Source organism: Canis aureus, chromosome 12 (genome assembly GCF_053574225.1).
Source record: "Canis aureus isolate CA01 chromosome 12, VMU_Caureus_v.1.0, whole genome shotgun sequence".
In the NCBI taxonomy this organism is placed as follows: domain Eukaryota; kingdom Metazoa; phylum Chordata; class Mammalia; order Carnivora; family Canidae; genus Canis; species Canis aureus.
Genome location: NC_135622.1, coordinates 9433923 through 9452416, shown reverse-complemented (window position 1 = coordinate 9452416; position 18494 = coordinate 9433923). Strand labels below are relative to the sequence as shown.

Sequence of the window (18494 nt, the reverse complement as noted above, 5' to 3'; positions counted from 1 at the left end):
AAGAAGAGGTTGTGTAGTGCCTGGGGCCTGGCGCTTCAGGGAGTGTCTCCAGTGTGTGCTACCTGCACTCTGCTGTTGTGTTTTGGCTGCTCTGTCTTTCAGGCCAATTGGCTGCCCAGGCTCTCCTTGCCTACGTGGGCAGTGTTTAGTCCCTGGCCTGAATGTGGTGAGTTTTAACTCAGTGTGCTCTGGTCTGCTTGTGAAATGAGTCCTGATATCACTTCCACCAGAACTGAGGCCCTGCAGAAATCTCTGGTAGGGAGATAATGGTGTGGACAGGGATTTGTGCTGGTCTTCTGGAGTAGTGGCTCACCATGCTGGAACTGAAGCAAGCTTGACTGAGAAGGGCAGTCCTGCCAGAGCACAGGGATGTAGAGTTTGGTGTAAGCAAGTTAGGCAGCCAGTGTCAGTGCTGAGCTGCTTCCCTCAGATGGTTTTGTGTTTATGCTGAGGGATTGGGGTGGGAAATGGTGCTAGCCAGTCCCTTTGTTCCAAGAGATGTCCTGTGAATGTGTCCTCTCAGGGACCCTCTCTGAGAGGAATAAATATTCCCCCCACCCACTCTTTGTCCCAGGCATTTTTCAGATGGCTGTTTCCATGCTGTCTGCGTTCGGGTTGTTTGCCTGCCATCTCTTCCAGAGTAGCACAGTGCCCTCTAGGCTCTATCCCAGCCAAACCCACTGACTTAAAACTCCAGGCTTTAAGCCCCACTGGTTGGAAGAACTCACGAAAGTAAACACTTCTTTTTTTCCAAGCCAATGGCTTTCAGAAAATAATTATCCTGGTGTGTTCTCTGGCTGTCCCTCTCCATGACAATGGCTCCCTCCTCTCCACAGCAACCATGATCCATTTCTCCCCTAAAACACATCTCTACACTTCCTGCCTTCTTTGATGCTGCCTCTTCTCTCCTTTTAGTTGTGGAGTTTGTCAGTCTTAAGGTCAACTTCTGGGTATTTAGGATGATCTTATCATTATCTAGTTGCATTTGTTGGACAAGATGAGCCTAGGGTCCTCCTACTCCACTGTCTCTCTGTCTCTGTCTTCTTGAGTCAGTTTCAGGATTTGGTGTCCTGTGAACTTGTCCATTTCATTTAAGGTGCTGTGTTGTGGTGCCACCATTTCCTTGCCAGTCTCAGAGCTGCGGTTCTTGTGGTATGATTATCTGAGGGTCTCTAGCCACAAGTCTAGTACTGTTCCTGGGCAGTCACTGAAGTGTAAGTTCAGGAATGTGGTGGTGGTACTCGTTAGGCAGAATATGAGTAAAGATTATTTTGGCATAGAGTTCCTGAGGCTTAACTATGAAAAGGTAAGATAAAAGATAGTATGGTGGATTCTAGGTGCTTCTAGACCGAAGAAGCAGCCTTTAGGTGTCCGTTCCTGCCACTAGGGAGAGGAGTTAGTTACTTATTAAAAGTAAATCCTAATTCCTGAGCGAACAAAGGCCGTGTTTGTGGCTCTTGGACATTTATCTGAAAATAGGAAACCACAGCATTTCCTATGAATGTTTTTGATGGTTTCCAAACCAAAACAAGGTCAGGAGGGTACTCGAATTTAATCCATAGCTTTGCCATCAGTTAAGATTAACAGTAGCGGGGGATTTAAAGCTGTTTCTGTCTGGAAGGTGTTACACAAATCAAAGAGAAGGAAAGCTTATGACATAAAATGATGTGCACAGGAAGTAACTGAGCTCTAACTTTTGGTCAAAATACTTGAAACCCCTTAACTCTAAAGGTTTGAGGTTAACTAGTGAGTTAAAAAGCAAATTTTAGGGGTGTCTGGGTGGCTCAGTTTGTTAAGCATCCAACTTTTGGTCTCAGCTCAGGTCATGATCTCATGGTCGTGGGATCAAACCCCTCATTGGGCTCTGCACTCAGTGCAGAGTTTGTTTCAGATTCTTTCTCCCTCTCCCTCTGCCCTTCCCTGCTTGTGTGTTCTCTCTCTCTCTTGAAATAAATAAAATCCTTTAAAAAAAGAAAAAGTAAATTTTAAGCCAAACCACTTTAGTCATTAAATCAACATTTACTGGCTTAGTCAGCCATTGGCTAGATATAATCCTTAGTACATGAACCAGGTAATGAGTAATATCTTTCGTAGATCATTCAATGTTACCTGTAGAAGCTGGTGATACCATAAAGAAAAGCCCTGTGAATGGTTTATTAGGAATATAACATCAAAGTTTGTATATATTTATATATGTCTCTATGTAAAGAAGATATGCTTAACCATTTTGAGATTCCCCAGCTGGAAGTTAGCTGCTTGATGTACTTGGTATTGTTTCTTAGTTCAAGTGTCCTAATTCATAGCTCTCCCAAAGAAATCTCTAAGTCTGGCAGATGACCTGGGGCAGTGACCAAGGAGGCAGTGGTATCTGTCACTGGGCACAGAACTGTGTCTAGGGTTCCACTTACCTATCAGCACAATAGATGAGCCTGCTCAGTGCAGCCTTTATAGGCCAGCCACAAACTCAGGAAGAAGCCATCTGGCCTACATACACTATCCACAGTCTGCCCCCCTTTCCTCACAATTTAAGTCCCTAAGTGTTGAAATGAGACTGAGATTCTTAGGAGTAACACCACCTTATATTCTCAGTCCTGTCACTTTATTTTTGAGATGTTGGCTCCAAGCAGCTGTCCTGTGATTTTAGGGTGGAGCACACATGGTCCAATAGTCGCTGGCCCCAGCCCTCGTTAGGTCTAGTGCCAGTTGCCCTTGTGTAGCTCTCTCTCCCCCGTGAGTATGGTCAGGACCTAGTGACTGGCTTCTGATTAGCAGAATGCAGCAAATGTAATGGGATGTCTTTTCCAAGTTTGAGATATAAAACACTGAATTCTCCCTTGCTCCTGTTCTTGGGCTCTTCTTGTTCCGATAAACCAAGCTGCCTTGCTGTGAGACTCCCTAAGGAGAGACCCACGTGGCAAGGAACTGCATCCTACCAGTGGGCTGAAAGCACATTCATTCCTAGTTGAGCTAGAGTATCCAACTGAGCTCCTCTGGATTCTGGAACCATAGAAGCTATGAGATCTTAGGTGTCTGTAGCTATAAAATAAAATAAGTAATAAATAAAATATTAAAAAATAAAATAGGCCCAATTGATCTACCTTATAGAGTTAATGTGAAGTGCTTACTGGCTCAAAATAAACACAATATAAGGTACTATTTTTACTGTGTGAGCTACACAGTATCTAAAACTACAGAATGATTCTCGTACACAGGCGCCTGCGTGCGCGCACACACACACATAGAAGGCATGGGAAAGAAATAGACTAAAATGTTATGTTAGCTCTAGGCGATATAGAGAATCTTTACACTAGATGTTTGTCTTTAAAATAAAAGAATAAGTATAGTAGGCATCTTTCAATCACATTAACTGTGCTAATATGAACAGAGGCGTAAAGATTCATGAAGTTACTTATGATTGGTGCCAAAGGAATTATGCACCATTATTTGAAAGCTGCTCTGTAGTAGAGTTGTCTAGCTAGTGATGGAGACTTCACCACTCCTCAGTTTGGAGTAACTTCCAAAAGCCATGGAATAGAACTGACATAAACCATGAAATCAGTGATTCCCAAAGTATATTTTAAGACCCTTGGGAGTTGGTAAGACCCTTTCAAGGAGTTTGCAAGATCAAAAATATTCTCAAAACAATACTAAAATCTAGTAATTTGAAGAGTGACCTCCAAAAATTGATGTCTACCCAGATACCTATGAACATGACCTTCTTTAGAAATAGGGTCTTTATAAACGTAATTAGTTAAGATGAGGTGATGCGAGGTTAGAGTGGGCCCTAAGTACAGTGACTATTGCTATATAAGGATGCAATGTGAGGAAACAGGAGGTTGTGTGACCACAGAGGCAGAAATTGGGATTTGCCTGATGTAGCTATTAGCCAAGGTACCCTGAGGACTCAGGCTAGTGCCAGAAGCCAGGACAGAGGCAGGAACACATTCTCCTTGAGCCTCCAGAAGGAACCCAGCCCTCGGTCGCCTTAGCTTTCAGATCTTTGGCTTCCTGAACTGCAAGAAAATGAATATCTTGTCTTCAGCCTCCCTCCCCTAGTTTGTGGTGATCGTTATGGAAGCCTCAGGAAACTGGTAGATTTTGATACGAGGAAGTGGGGTGTTAACTGGAGCAAATACCCAAAAATGTGGAAGTGGCTTTGGAATTGGGTAATGAGTAAAGGCTGGGAGAATTGTGAGCAACGTGAGAAATTAAAAAGTCTAGGTTATCTTGAGATGACTTGGTAGAAACATGGATTTCTAAGCCACTTTGGGGATGGCTCAGAAGGAAGTGATAGGGACAGCAGAGAAAGCTGCTGTCATGTCACCTCAGAGAACTTCTACCTCATCATGAACAAAATGTTGATGGAAATAGACACATTAAACGTGCTTCTAGAGTGACCTCAAATGAACATGTCATTTGAGGACACTGGAGGAAAAGTTATAAGGTGGCAGAAAACTTGGCTGAATTGTGTTCTGCTTTGGGGTTTAAAGTAGAACTTGTAAACACTCGCACTGAATGTTTCGCTGAGGTTTCCAAGCAAAATATGGAAGATGTGGCCTGGTTTCTTGCTGCTTCTAGTAAAATGTAAGGGGAAAGAAATCATTTGAGGAAGGAACTAAAGAGCAAAAAGGAATCAAAACATGATGAGTTTGAAAATTGACGTTATATCCATACTGCAAAACAATGCAAAAGTATACTCTGGAGCAGTCACCAAGGGTGTGTGTGCTGGAGAGATTAGGTTTATGACTACAGATACAAACAGGCATCTCAGCAGAAGCCAGGAATAGAGGTGCGGTTATCCAGGAAGGATCTATGGAGAAGCCTCATGTCTAATGATGTGGATCTCCATGACATGCATGAATACTGACAGGTTTTTGAGGATGTAACATCAGCAGAAATACTCCTGGTTTGGCCTGACAGGGACAGGGAGGGGACAAGATAAAGGAAGGCTGCCAGACTTCTGGGATTCTATAAATAGGAGATGGGCTGCCCAGAAGGTAAATGATGTCTGGGCTGAGGACGAGAGGATGGGGCCAACAAGGCTTCTGAAGGTCTAAAGGTTGGGGCTGGTGAAACCTCTGTGGGGCCCAGACGGCATGTTGATCAAGCCATAAATGATTATTCTAAGGTCTTGAAATTTCATGAAATTTGCCTTGCTGTGTCGTACCCTTGCTTTAGACTAGTGATTCTTTATTCCTTCCACTTTCTTCCTTTGGGAGTATCTTCCTTCCCTATGCTTTTTCCACTATGGTGTGTTGCAAGCTGATGGCTTATTTTCTAGTTTGATGCATCTTCCAGTGGAAGGGAGACCAAGGCAGGTCATACCAGAGTCTTACCCATACTTGATTTATATGGGTGAGACGTGAAACTCTTTGAGTTGAAACCTATGTTGATGAGAATTTAGATTTGGAATTAATGCTGGAATGGGTGAAGAATTTTGGGAATGTTGGGATGGAATGAATATATTTTTATATTCATTCCATTTTATATTCAAACCCAGATTACACTGGGTTTGTCTCCACAAAATTCACGTCTATCAGAAACTGTGAAGATGACCTTAAGATGACATTCAGGATTATGGTAGCCCCTAAATGAAATGAGTGTCTTTCTTATAAGGACAGAGACAGAAATATATACACAGGGAAGGATGCTATTTGAGACAGAGGCAGAGATTAAAGTGATGTAGCCATAAGCCAAGGAACACCCAAGAACTTCTGGCAACCACCAGACATTAGGAGAGAGGCATAGAATGAATTCTGCCTCAGTCTCCAGAAGAAATACCCCCACTCCAACTCCTTGATGTTAGAACTCTGGCCTCCTGAACTGCAAGAGCATATCTGTCATTTTAAGCTACCTGGTTTGTGCTACTTTGTTATGGCAGCCCTAAGAAACTAATAGAGATTTGATAGATCAGCTCTAGGAAACTAATACAAGATGCTATGGGTGTCCAGTGGAGTTTTCCAGAGGCTATGTGATGTCTGATATCATGACAGCAGGTGTGAGAATCCAACTATGCTCTATTAAGCCAGACATTGAAGAAATTTGTAAAAAATGTAAAACAATGTCCCATGAATAATACATTTTTGTTTTGAAAAATATTTTTCATTTAAAACATCTATGTTAATATACTGGCTTTATTATGGTTTTTACATTGAAAAAATTTCCCAGTTTTAATTCCAATTTGGTAAATGTGATAGATATGACCCACATGAATGAAAGCTCTTTGGGATCCTTAATAACTTTTAAGAATATTATGTCCAAAATGTTTGACAACCACAGGCTTATTTGTAAATTTTCAAGTCCAGAAGGACGTCTTGGTGTAGGTGCTCCTGCTTTTTGAAAGGTCAGCTTAACATTGAAAACAGTGCTTCTGGGATCCCTGGGTGGCGCAGCGGTTTGGCGCCTGCCTTTGGCCCAGGGCGCGATCCTGGAGACCCGGGATCGAATCCCACATCGGGCTCCCGGTGCATGGAGCCTGCTTCTCCTTCTGCCTATGTCTCTGTCTCTGTCTCTCTCTCTGTGTGACTATCATAAATAAATAAAGATTTAAAAAAAAAAAGAAAACAGTGCTTCTAAGAACAAACTTTAGGATCACATTGAAGTAGGTTAGATTTTTACATCATCTACTTAAGATTCTCTGAGCTTCAGTTTCTTTCTTTTCTTTCTTTCTTTCTTTCTTTCTTTCTTTCTTTCTTTCTTTCTTTCTTTCTTTCTTTCTTTCTTTCTTTTTAAAGATTTTATTTATTCATTCATGAGAGACAGAGAGAGAGAGGCAGAGACACAGGCAGAGGGAGAAGCAGGCTCCATGCAGGGAGCCCGACATGGGACTCGATCCCGGGTCTCCAGGATCACACCCTGGGCTGAAGGCGGCACTAAACCGCTGAGCCACCTGGGCTGCCCAGTTTCTTTATTTATAAAGTAGGAAAGATAATATCTAATCAGTAGTATGAGGATTCGATACTGATAATGTATATAAAGAAGTAGCTATTATAGTTATTTAAAACAAGTATTTCCATCCCACCAGGTTAAGTGCCTTCTTGGTTTCTGGCTGTAGGAAGAGAGGAACAAACATGAGGTCTAAGGCCTCACATCTGAATGGCTGACATTAAAGTTCCCATTTGTTACTTACTGGACCTAATGTGGAGAAATTTTACGGGACATGAAGACTCCAAGTGTAGAGGAAGAAATCGTAGAAGTCCTCTGGACCATGGGATTTTCTTTTCCCTGAGGAAAATCTTTTGGTCTCTTATCATAATTGCTGCTTGTCAAAACTGGTAAAATACTCATTAAGGACTATGACTGTCATGACCAAATGATTTGTGTAAACAAACTCAGATAACATTTTAGAATCAGAACCTCTTCTCTAGCATCTTTAGCTCCATACTTTTCTATGAAATGTGAATTCTACAGATTCAGGCTTAGGGGATGAAGGGTGGATATTGATTTCTTGGAATTTCTCCTGTCCACCCAGTGTATACTTCTCTGCTGTGTGGTTAGTCTTCCTAGAGGAGCCATCAGTCACCATAACCAGGTCCCAAATCACATCAGCATCCAGATGTCATGCTTTTTTCTGTGGGGAAGGGATAGATCTTGGGAAATGGGCAATGAATTCTCACTATTGACATTAGAAGTAGATAAAAGATTCAATAAAACTCTCTTCCCCATCTATATGTGCCTAACTGATAGATGGCCTTTAATCTATGAATAAGGAAATAGATAGTACTGGCATAAATGCTAAATGACTTGATTGCTGTAACCAGCAGCAGGGATCAGGTGCTCTGGATCAGTATCCAAACACCTGTGTAAAGAGGATATGAAGATTGATTTAATTCCTAGAGGGAAAAACTGGTTCTTTGGTTAGGTTCCTTCTATTACTAACAGAAGAACCCTGCCATCAATATAAAAAAAAAAAAATCACATCCACAGTAAGGTCTTTCTGATCACCCCATTTTAAATTGGAATCTTCCTTAACATTCCCTGTACCGTGTTTCCTACTTTTCATTTTTCTCTATTGTAGTTATCAGCACCATTGTAGTCCACATTTTACCTATTTTGTGTACTGTCTCTTCTCCCACTGGAAGAAGCTACATTGAGGGCAGGCATTTTTGTTTCTCGTTCACTGTGCCTAGAACAGTTCTTCACACATTAGTGACACCTTTGAAATAAGTGAACAAGTGAATTCAGCTCCATTTCTACTGAAATTAAGGTCATCTGATACAAGTTCTCCTAAATCTCCCCTTCACCCCCAGAATGTCTAGATCCTTAACCATCTTCACCCGCTTGCTTGCCCTTCAGCTCTGTTCTGGACTAACCTCTTGCTCTCCTTTGGACACTGCTGCTTCAATACTTCCTCTCATTCATATTTTTAAATCTTTCTCTTCTGATCCATTCCCTTCAGCCAAATCTAGCAATCCCACTTAAATCTGAATTCTTGACATCTCTATGCATTTGTCAACTATGTCCATGTTTTTCTTGAAATTCTTTCTGTGGCTTCTGAGCTATTTCTTGGTTTTCTAATTGCTTACTCTGTCTCCACTGCTTCCTCTTCTTCCTCCTACTCCCTAAGCAGACCCAAAATCTCTGCTCCTTTCCCATACTTTCAATTGTCACCTTTGTGTAGATGATGCTTAAAATTACTACATCTCCAGCTCTAACTCCCCAATTGAGACCCAGTCCTACATATGCATGATTCATTACTTGAGCCCAAAACCTTGGAGTTGAACTCTTGTCTTCTTACTTCCTTCTATCAAAGTGTTTCACCTCAGATTTTACAGCACCCCCACCACCTGCCAAGTGCCTTTCCATCCATGTCTCTTTCACTATTGAGACATGATAGTTCCTGTCCTTACACTTGGCTTATTGAAGTGGCCTTCCAATGGCTCTTTGCTTCTATTTGCATCCAGATGCTCTTCTTCAACATATCCAGCAGAGTAACACTGGATTCATTTTTACAAAAATATATTATTTCATTTACTGGATTAGAAATCTTCAATGATTCACTCTTGCTTATATAATAACGTTTGATCAGGGATTCAAAATCTTCCATAACTTGATTCCAACCAACTCCCCCATGATGTTTCCTAATACTCCCTAAGTTCTCCACAAATTGAACTTCCTACCCTTCTCAACAGCTCTCTTCTTGCTGTGGATTTGTTCATTCCTTCTATCTTAAGTTTCCTTTCATCAAAAGTTTTCGCATTTTATAAGACCCAGCTCAAATACCAAATTGATACATAACACAAAGTACTATATGCTTCATGTCACTGGAGTACAGAATAATATAGGAATCAAGTGTGAAGACTTTATTTCTGTTTCTAGATTATAAGTCTTTTGAGAAAGAATCTAACGGCCATTTTTATATATGATAAAATATTCCATACATTACCTTGTATATAATAGTTTACTTGACCTCTGTAGGTATCCATATGTAAGACACACTGATATGAAGGTGTGTATGTGTAGGAATATCCATTTATCCTTTATAATAAGAAGGTATCTTCTGTTCCCTAACAAGATTACAAGTTTGTTTTGATGACAAAGATTTGCTTTTCAAAACCGTTCTGATTGTCTGATACCCCATAGTTAGCCATTAACCTTGGCATTTATGCAACTCAGTTACCATACATGTACTGTGTAACAGGCATTTTGCTAGATGCATACAAAGATGAATGAAGACACAGTCTTCATCTGAAGAAATTTAGCTCTATGGTCTTAAAATAGAATTAATGAAGCTATGGAATACGGGAGCGAGGAAGTTAGGGAATAGCATTTTGACTTCTCATTTCCCCTTGCTCAAATGTAATTTTTGCTCTATTTGTGACTACTTAAGTTGAGCTTTAAAGGATATTTGCTTCCACAGGTAAGAACAGGACGTCATGCTCAGTCATAATCTCAATATTGTGTGAGATGTGTGTTGATCCCTTGGTACCATCCTCTCCAACAGCCATGGCAAATAACTCCACTTTCAGTTCTGTTTGCAAACCAGCTGCCACCTACGGGACACAATGTAGCTTTAGAATCAGACATATCTGAGTTCAAATCTTGGTTTTAACATGAATTTGGGCTAAACTTTTTAATCGTATTTTCTCATATATAAACATGGCACTAATGAATGATCACTGTTATGACATTTAGAGGAGTTACTTTGTAGATTAGTTAGGTAGAATTTCATGGAGCAAATGGGACCCAAGATAAATTGTTGAAGAAGAAAACCAGGTGCTATTTAGGAAGAAGTGTAAGAAAACTAAATGCCAGTATACCACCGGTGGTGATACTGCCACCACTTTTACAATGCCCATAATTATGCTGTTTCTTGAATGTTAGCAGTGGATTTCTTTATTATTGTTGTTGTTATTATTATTATTTATTCATGAGAGACACAAAGAGAGAGGCAGAGACATAGGCAGAGGGAGAAGCAGGCTCCCTGCGGGGAGCCCGATATGGGACTTGATCTCAGGACCCCATCCCAGGACCCCGGGATCACGACCTGAACTAAAGACAGATGCTCAACCACTGAGCCACCCAGGTGCCCCAGCGGTGGGTTTCTATGGATATCCTTGTGGATAAAGACAAATGTAAACTAAGAGAGTCCCTGAACCCCACAACTTCCCCTTTCCTGCCCCTTGGTTTATAGTGTTTCTTTCTTTCTTTTTTTTAAATCAAATTAGCCTGTATTCAATCATTAGTAAATAATAAAAACTTTAAAAAATGTTCATACTCCACGGTGTCCATCGAAAGATGAATGGATAAAGAAGATGTGGTTTATGTATACAATGGTTTATAGTGTTTCTAATGGAGGACCTGTGATGTGACAAAGCCAGTAGAGGGAGACAGAATGAGCTTAAATGCCAGACTGCTTAGATCTGAAAGCCACGTGGAAGAGGTCTGGACCAACTAAGAAGAAACCCGATATATAATGAAGAAGAAACACAGCAAGGAATGGGCTTCTTGCCTTGTTCCTTAAAGAGAACACTGGCCAGGAAAGAAAGAGCTGTTTGTATTCCTAAGCTGCCTCTCCAGGAGGTAGGTTAAAAAGCAGACTTGAGAACAATTATCTGGAAAAAATACATCAGAAACCACCACATGGAAAGCAAATAGATATCAATATATATTTTTTTCAGTATAGTTTATAAATAATAGAGCTGAAAAATGTTTCAACTTTTTCAACAATGTGCTTGTGAAGATCTGCTTACTGGAGGGTATCCAAGTCTCCATGTCTGAGGATCAGGCCCTTCGCCCTGGAGCCCAACAATGAGGGCAGGGCTGGGATGACGCCACTCTGCACAAGGCAGCTGGCATCCCGCCACCACTCAGGTCTACCCAGGCTCTGGGCATATTCATTCAGTGTTGGCATAAAACCAAGCTGAGCAGTGGTTAGATTTACATATGGAGAAGTCTATAGATTATATTTTTGCAGAGCCAAAACTTACTGTCAAAAAAATAAAAAATACTAACAGTAGAGAGTGAGCTTCAAAGAATACATGCTGGGTTTTTAGTACCTACAAAAGTTGATCCAACAGTCATTTTGGCTTTTGGCATCACCCCTACTTTAAATGAAAAAAACAATCTGCTAACTTCTCCCAACAGTGGAAGAAGAGCTTGCTTTAATTTTTGTTTTTGCATTATGTTGCAAAGTTTCTGGAATCTTGACACAGTACAATGATGAAATAATGATGAAATATGACAGAGAGGTACTCATGAATTGGTGGATCTTACCCCAAAGTATATTTCTGTTTGAAATTGCAGCCTGCAAACTACCATATTATAGACCATTAGATTTTAGGGCTGGAAAAGGACTAAGAAATTATCAGGTCCATACAACTTCTTTTGCAGATGAGGAAAGCAAGGTAAAGGGGGTTAATTAACCAACAACCTCACAGAGCTGATGGTGGCACAGTCACAAGAAGCCAACTGATTTTGCACCCTATCAAACTGCCCCTACTGTGTCAATGTACAATTGTGGCTGTTTTAAGATCTTGGGACTCCGTGGACTCTGTGTGCTGGTTATGGAAGTGGATGCCTTTGCCTGGTATTCTCATTAGTTCATGTGTGTCCCTGTCTGTGATGAACAATCATGTGTCTACCAGATGTCTTCACTTCCTTCAATCACTTAGTTATATACCTTGAGTCCCATTATGTGCCCAGCTCTGGGAGCAACATAAGAGTCTACTCATGTTTAACATCCCTTGTACCCTGTCCCTATAAGTAGCATTCAGAGTTTGTTGAATGAAATGGAAGGAATGTGAAGATGATGCACTGACCAAGGAACGAATGCTAAGATTCACAAGTGTGATTTTATTATATCTTTTATACTATTTTATATATTTTGTATATTTATGTATTTGTAAACTTTTGTTTACTTGATACTACATTTCTGAAATTATAATTTAAAGTAAGTGGCAATATACGGATTTTTTTTAAATTAAATACCCCATTTGGGGGGAATGTATCAAATAAAGTTAGAACAAGTTGACATTAAAATTGGTGTTTTCGGAGGTCTCTGGAGACATGAAGCAGCTGATGACTTTAATATATTACTATTTCTTAGAATGTCATTAAAATTCTCTGGCAAATAGCAAAAGAACAAGCCAAATTTATATAAAATACAAAGGATAGACTATTTATTTTTCCAAGGGACTTTTCATTTAGCAGAAGAATTTATTACAGGATACCTTCAGGTAATCAGCTCTCCTAGTGCATGTCAAATCATATTTAATTTTTAAAAAGGCGTCTTTTCCATATAACTGTATATGGCTGTAGTATTGGGACAAATGAGTGAACTTCAGAAAAGTTTCCATAGCTGGAAGTTTAACTATTTACTCATAGGATTTGTCTCATGGCTATTACCTGCAGTCAGAGATGTCAAGCCACATGGTGTACTCATACCAGGAATCTTTTGCTTATGATACTAAAAAAATGAGACTTATACATGATTTAACCTGAATGTATAGAATGACTTAGCCCACTTCCCTGGAAACATGCACACACGGACATGCACATACATGGGCGCACACAACAGAGAGCGCATAGGACTTACAGGTCCGGGTTTGTGAGTCACTTTCAGTCCTGTGCTGGGTGGGGGCTGCTTCACCCTAAATCTACCAGGCAAAAAGACGGGAATAAATTTATGCCATAATGAAAAAGCAATGAATAGACTGGGATGTTATAAAATCAGGAAGGTGTTAATGTTTGCTACAAAGGAGGAAGGGGGGATTCCATACCATTAGGAGAAGAACCCAATAGTCACTTGGGAAAGGGATCTGAGGCCATTTCACAACCGCCTTTCCAACAACAGTTTTCATCAGCGTCAAACAGACTCCAATCCCAGTTTCAACCCTCTGTTATTGGATGCTGCCGAGCAGCTTGGGCCCGGGCAGACGGTCGTGAATGTTTGGCTGGTGCGTGCACTGCAGCGTGGCCGCCAGCGTGAACACCAATGCTGAGTGCCAGATCATTAAGCTGAAGAATAAAGGCTCTTTTGGAAAGCAGTGGAGCATGGGAGCCAGTCTTGCTCTGTCGTGGTATGGGGCTTGCATGTTTGGGGAGAAGAGAAACAGAAAAGGCTCAGAAAACGTTGGAGAACTTGAAAGCCCCAGCTCGCACGTGGTGCCTCTTGATCTCTTTCCCTGCCTGTGGTTTGTGGGTTCTGCCTGAAGGTTAAAGACCTGGAGCAAATTAAAATGCCAAGGAAAGCCTACCTCCACTTTTGACCTTAATCCTGCTCTTTCTACTATCAACTTCGCCGCCTGTGCTATAGTGGCTGAATTTAACAAGCTGAGGAGTGAAATCTTGCAAGCTAAAATTCTATACTGAGTAGATAGGATCTGCGTGGATGAGTTTCACTAGTTTGAAGTTGATTCTCTATTTCTCCCCACCCATTGTGTGGGCAGCAACCAAAACAAAACAAAACAAAACAAAACAAAACAAAAAAACTCAATAATGTCTGATCTGGTGGCCTGATTGTTTCTGAGGAAACACACGTGATTCCTGAAGCTGGGTAGTTGCCTCAACCAAAACGGGATGTTGATCTTTTAAACTGGATGCATGTGTAGCTTTGTTCTGTCTGATGTCCATTTTCGAGTTCAGAATCACAAACTGGAAGGACTTGCCACTTACACTGATCATAACTCTGCAACTGAAATATTTATTGCACTTTTTATGTGGAGAAAAAAAACCCCACATTACACTGAAGTTTAATTCAAAATAGAATATGGGAACTTTCATAACGAGGAGCTGCCTAGTATAGACATAGAACATACTGACCCAGTGGGAAGGACTGAACTCCCGCACAAAGCAGTGACCCACAGCCATGCTGACAAAGCATCATGCCACAAACAAACAGGCCCACAGGGGATCTGAGATCCAGCCTTGCTCTAGCCTACAAGACCTAAAAACATGTTACTTTGATCCTCTGTAATAATCTCTAAGGTCTGTCTCTACAAGTTCTATAATTTTATTGATCTAGAAACAAAGGACTCTTTTTCTTGTCACTGAATGCCATATATAGTGTATTTTCAACTAGGAGGAGAGGTTGTGAGTTATGATCAAGTTAGATCTTCAGAGGCAAAATGGCCCTAATAACTCAGGTTTTTTTTTTTTTTTTCCTTTTTGCCTCAATTATTCAGAAATAATGTAATGAAAGTCACTTTTAGGTCAGAAAGTGCAAACATGTCAGCTGGTATTATAGTTGGTGGTGGATTTGAGAAACAGACTTTCTGAATTTTGTGCACTGTAACACTTGTACAACTTCCCTTTTACTTTTTGCTACTGTTGATCAGCCCTTGAGTCGCTTCTCCCAAAGTATGAATAAGAATTCATGGGAGGGCCAAGAAGCACCCACCACATGGTTGAAGTCTGATAAATATTGAACTGGCAAAGAATGAATGAATGCATGAGTAAATGATTGTATGAATGCTGTGAAGATTCAGGAGTCAAGTTTGGTTCAATAAACATTCAAGGATGGAGGTAAGCCAAAGATAAGTCCCCGCATAGGAGAAGGTGACGTGCACAGGCATCTGGTGCCTCAGCCTCACCTGCAGAAGTCCACTCCCACGTTCTTGAGCTTTACAGTGGTTGCGTAGGTGTGTCCCTCTTTAAGCACGCCAAACTTCACCGATGGTGGGAGCAGGTGGAAACCAAAAGGGGATGAATTCACATTATTAATGGCAGCAGATGCAACAGAGGATGTTTTCACTCTTCCTCCAACAGAATCCTGCACCTTTGTGTGAAGAAAACAGTAGTCAAAACAAAGGAAACGATTTCTATGTCACATTCCCAAGATAAGAAAAAGGCTCAACTGCCAAAGGAAAATAATCACTTGGCTGTGGGAATAAATGAGCATCAACAAGTCTCCTGTAATCCTAGAGCAGCACTGCAAGAAGTATTGTAGGCTTTGTTTTAAGGATAAAGAAGCTCAAATTCAGAGAATTATAAGACACCATTTGCTCAAATGATAACTGGTGCAGTAAAGGTTCAAAGTCAAGTTTGCCTGATTCTAAACTTTATGCTCTTGGCACCAGTGATTAGCAAACTTCAGCTTCTGTCAGAATCACCGGGGAAGCTTGGTAAGCCCCAATGTACTGATTCTACCCCCAGAGTTTTTCAGTCAGTAAACCTGGGATGTGGTCCATGGACGTGCATTTACAAGTTTCCAGGCACTTCCAATGCTGCTGGTCTGGAAATCAGACTCTGAGAAACATTGCCCTGTGCCTGTGATATTCCCCAGAGCAGCCACATGGAGCTCGCCTGGGAGCTTGTTGGAACTGCAGGTTCTCGGGCCTCAGTGACTCAGAATCTGCCTGCTAACCAGATCCCCAGGTAATCCATGTGCACATCAAAGTTTGGAAGTGCTCCTACCACATAGTCGGCCATGGACATTGCAATAAATTCTGTGGTGGCAGTGAGCACTGTGCCATGCTAGTATCAAAGACTATCTAAACTAGATTGGTAGGCTCAAGGCAGGGTCCCCAGCAGAGATGAGAGGGGATCTTAATCTTAGAGGTTTTGAAGAAAAAAGGAGCTTGGTACTTCTGGAGAACCAAGAGAAACCCACAAGGCTGAAGTGGGTATGGGGTAAAATGAGGGTAGAGAATCAAACAGGGCTTGTAATGATGCTGCCGTTTGCATTTTATCCTAAGAGTCATGAGAAGGGTGGCCAATGATCCCCTTAGACAGTAGTATGCTGGTAAACTGGCTCTCTGAAAAGAACGCGGATCAGTAGCATTTGCTACTGATGGTGCGAAACCCCCAGCAGGCTGATTTCAAGCTACCAATGGTTTAAGAGCTGGATCATAAAATTCCCCTCCTGAGCCTGGGTGAGCTGACTCCGGCAAAGCACAGTCTTAGCTCTCATCTCTGTGTGACCTGAACATCTTCACAGGGATGCGATCTCGCATGTACAGTGAACAGCAGTACCCAGCAGCTGGAAATGAGCAACTTCAACGAGTCAGGATTACATAAAATGCTGCCTGGCTCTGGGACACTGGTTTCCATGTCTGTTTTACCTTCGTGAGAGGTTGAGACTTGGGCTTGGAACTCAACAAGTAGTGTGGTAGCCTCACTTTCTCTTTCCTGGCTTGTCCTGTGACATCCTGCAGCAATGACTGGGTTGGAATTTTCACGGGCTCATAGGATTCTGGGTCTGTTAGAAGGTTTAAATTGTGACACATGAAGATTTTATTCAAAGACATCTGAGGTCCTACCAGAGTTTATGAGAACATAAACCAATTTGGGAAACTTTTCTTCTTTCCTTTTTAAATAACTTATTTAAAGAAATAAAGGCTTTTTATCAATTCTAGTGTTACAGCTTTACATTCTATGAAGAGATTTTATCTAATATCAGTTTTCACAACACCCCTAGGAGATGGACAGGGCAGAGTCTCATTAGCATCATCTCTTTTAAGTAAATGAGAAAAATCACATTCTGAGAAGCTGAGTGACCAGGGTTCTCTCCATTAAATCAACAAGGTAGAACACAATAAACACTGACTCTGAAAGATCTCTTAAAACCAATGGGAGAGAAATCTTAATTTTGGGGGTTCAACTATTACATTTACACTTCTAAAAAGTGGCTTAGTGGGGAGCTTGGGTGGCTCGATCAGTTAAGTGTCTGCCTTCAACTCAGGTCATGATCTCGGGGTCCTGAGATCAAGCCTTGGGTTGTCAGGCTCCCAGCTCTGTGGGGAATATGCTTCTCCCTCTCCCTCTGCCTTTCCCTCCAGCTTGTGTTCTCTCTCTCTCTCTCTTTCAAATAAATAAATAAAATATTTTTTAAAAGGGGCTTAGTAATTACAGATAAATTAAGCCAGGGAGTTAAGTCCTCAAATCGCCAAACTTGGTGAAGGAGTGAGCAAAAGTAGGTAGTTTATAGAGTTGCAGTTGTATACATTTCTCCAAATATCCAGGAGGTTGAAAAAGAACATTATTTTAAATCAACATGTTTGAATATCTTTTCATGCATTCAAACCACCAAGACAGGGAAGGCAAAGAAACTAATATTCAAATGTCCAACATCTGCAGGCAAGCATCACAGGTATGTTTTTAAATATAGCATCTTACTGAATCCTCATAAAATCCTACCAGCTGAGGGAGATGGTAATTATAATTATTGTATGTTCAGGACTCTCCCCATTGCCAACCTCATCCTCAAATTCCTACCACATATATTTCACTGCTACAATATCTCTGGCCCCAGTCATCAGGATGGCACATGACCCATGCAGAGCCAATGCAGGTTCTTCACCAGGATATTTCCACAGAAGACAAGAGGTATAATCTCAGCTTGACTACCTGGATATGAATCTGGAAAAATCAAAATCTTGGACCTCTATTGTCATGGTCCTTGCCACAGGGATATAGTCTGTTCTTTGCAGAAGAGGATAAAACCAAATGGGGACAAGTAGGGATGGGGCAAGATGGAGGCAGGGAGGATGCCCAGAGAGAGGGGCAATCAGACACAAGGACACTCCTGAAAGGTGAGAGTGTCTGGATCAGTCATCCTTGGGCTAGCACCATAGCCACTATTCTGTGGTTCTGAGCTTCTGAGACCAAGACATATCCCTCTCCCCCGCCCTCCCCTGCCCCACCTGCCACTTTTCTGTTTAGTGAATTTAAGTTTGAGTTCACTCAGTTACAAATCAAAGAGTCCTAAATAATAGTAGTATCTCTCTTTCTCTCTCTCTCTCTCTCTCTCTCTCTCATTATAAATGAGGAAACTGAAGTTAAATAACTTGTCCAAGAAACTGAAAGAAGTGCCAGGGCTGTAATGTATGCCTAAGTGAGTCAAGACTCCACCAGGAACATGCACCTTCTACTAGAGTGAGATAACAGAAAATTTATATACCTGTCTCAGTATATAGATTCCTGGTTCCTGGCATGGAACTCCTAAAACCTTTGGAATTTCCTAGATGATAAGAGTGCTAGGAACATCTTTTGTTCTAATATTTCATCTTTAACCCAGCTTCCTGACACAGAGCTCCTAAATGCGGTGGAATTTC

General features: G+C 41.2%; 1 protein-coding gene across 4 annotated transcripts in view; it reads right to left on the bottom strand.

Annotated features, from left to right (window-relative positions):
• SPAG17 (sperm associated antigen 17) overlaps positions 1 to 18494 on the bottom strand; it is a 219259-nt gene that overhangs the window by 10880 nt on the left and 189885 nt on the right. For all 4 annotated transcript variants that reach the window (XM_077842670.1, XM_077842669.1, XM_077842673.1 and 1 more), the window contains 5 exons: positions 16503 to 16639; positions 15033 to 15217; positions 13037 to 13097; positions 9848 to 9992; positions 7130 to 7274 (listed from right to left, as the gene is read on the bottom strand). In XM_077842670.1, the coding sequence (XP_077698796.1) occupies positions 7135 to 7274; positions 9848 to 9992; positions 13037 to 13097; positions 15033 to 15217; positions 16503 to 16639 (668 nt within the window). In that variant the 3' untranslated portion in view covers positions 7130 to 7134. The remainder of the gene's footprint in view (positions 1 to 7129; positions 7275 to 9847; positions 9993 to 13036; positions 13098 to 15032; positions 15218 to 16502; positions 16640 to 18494) is intronic.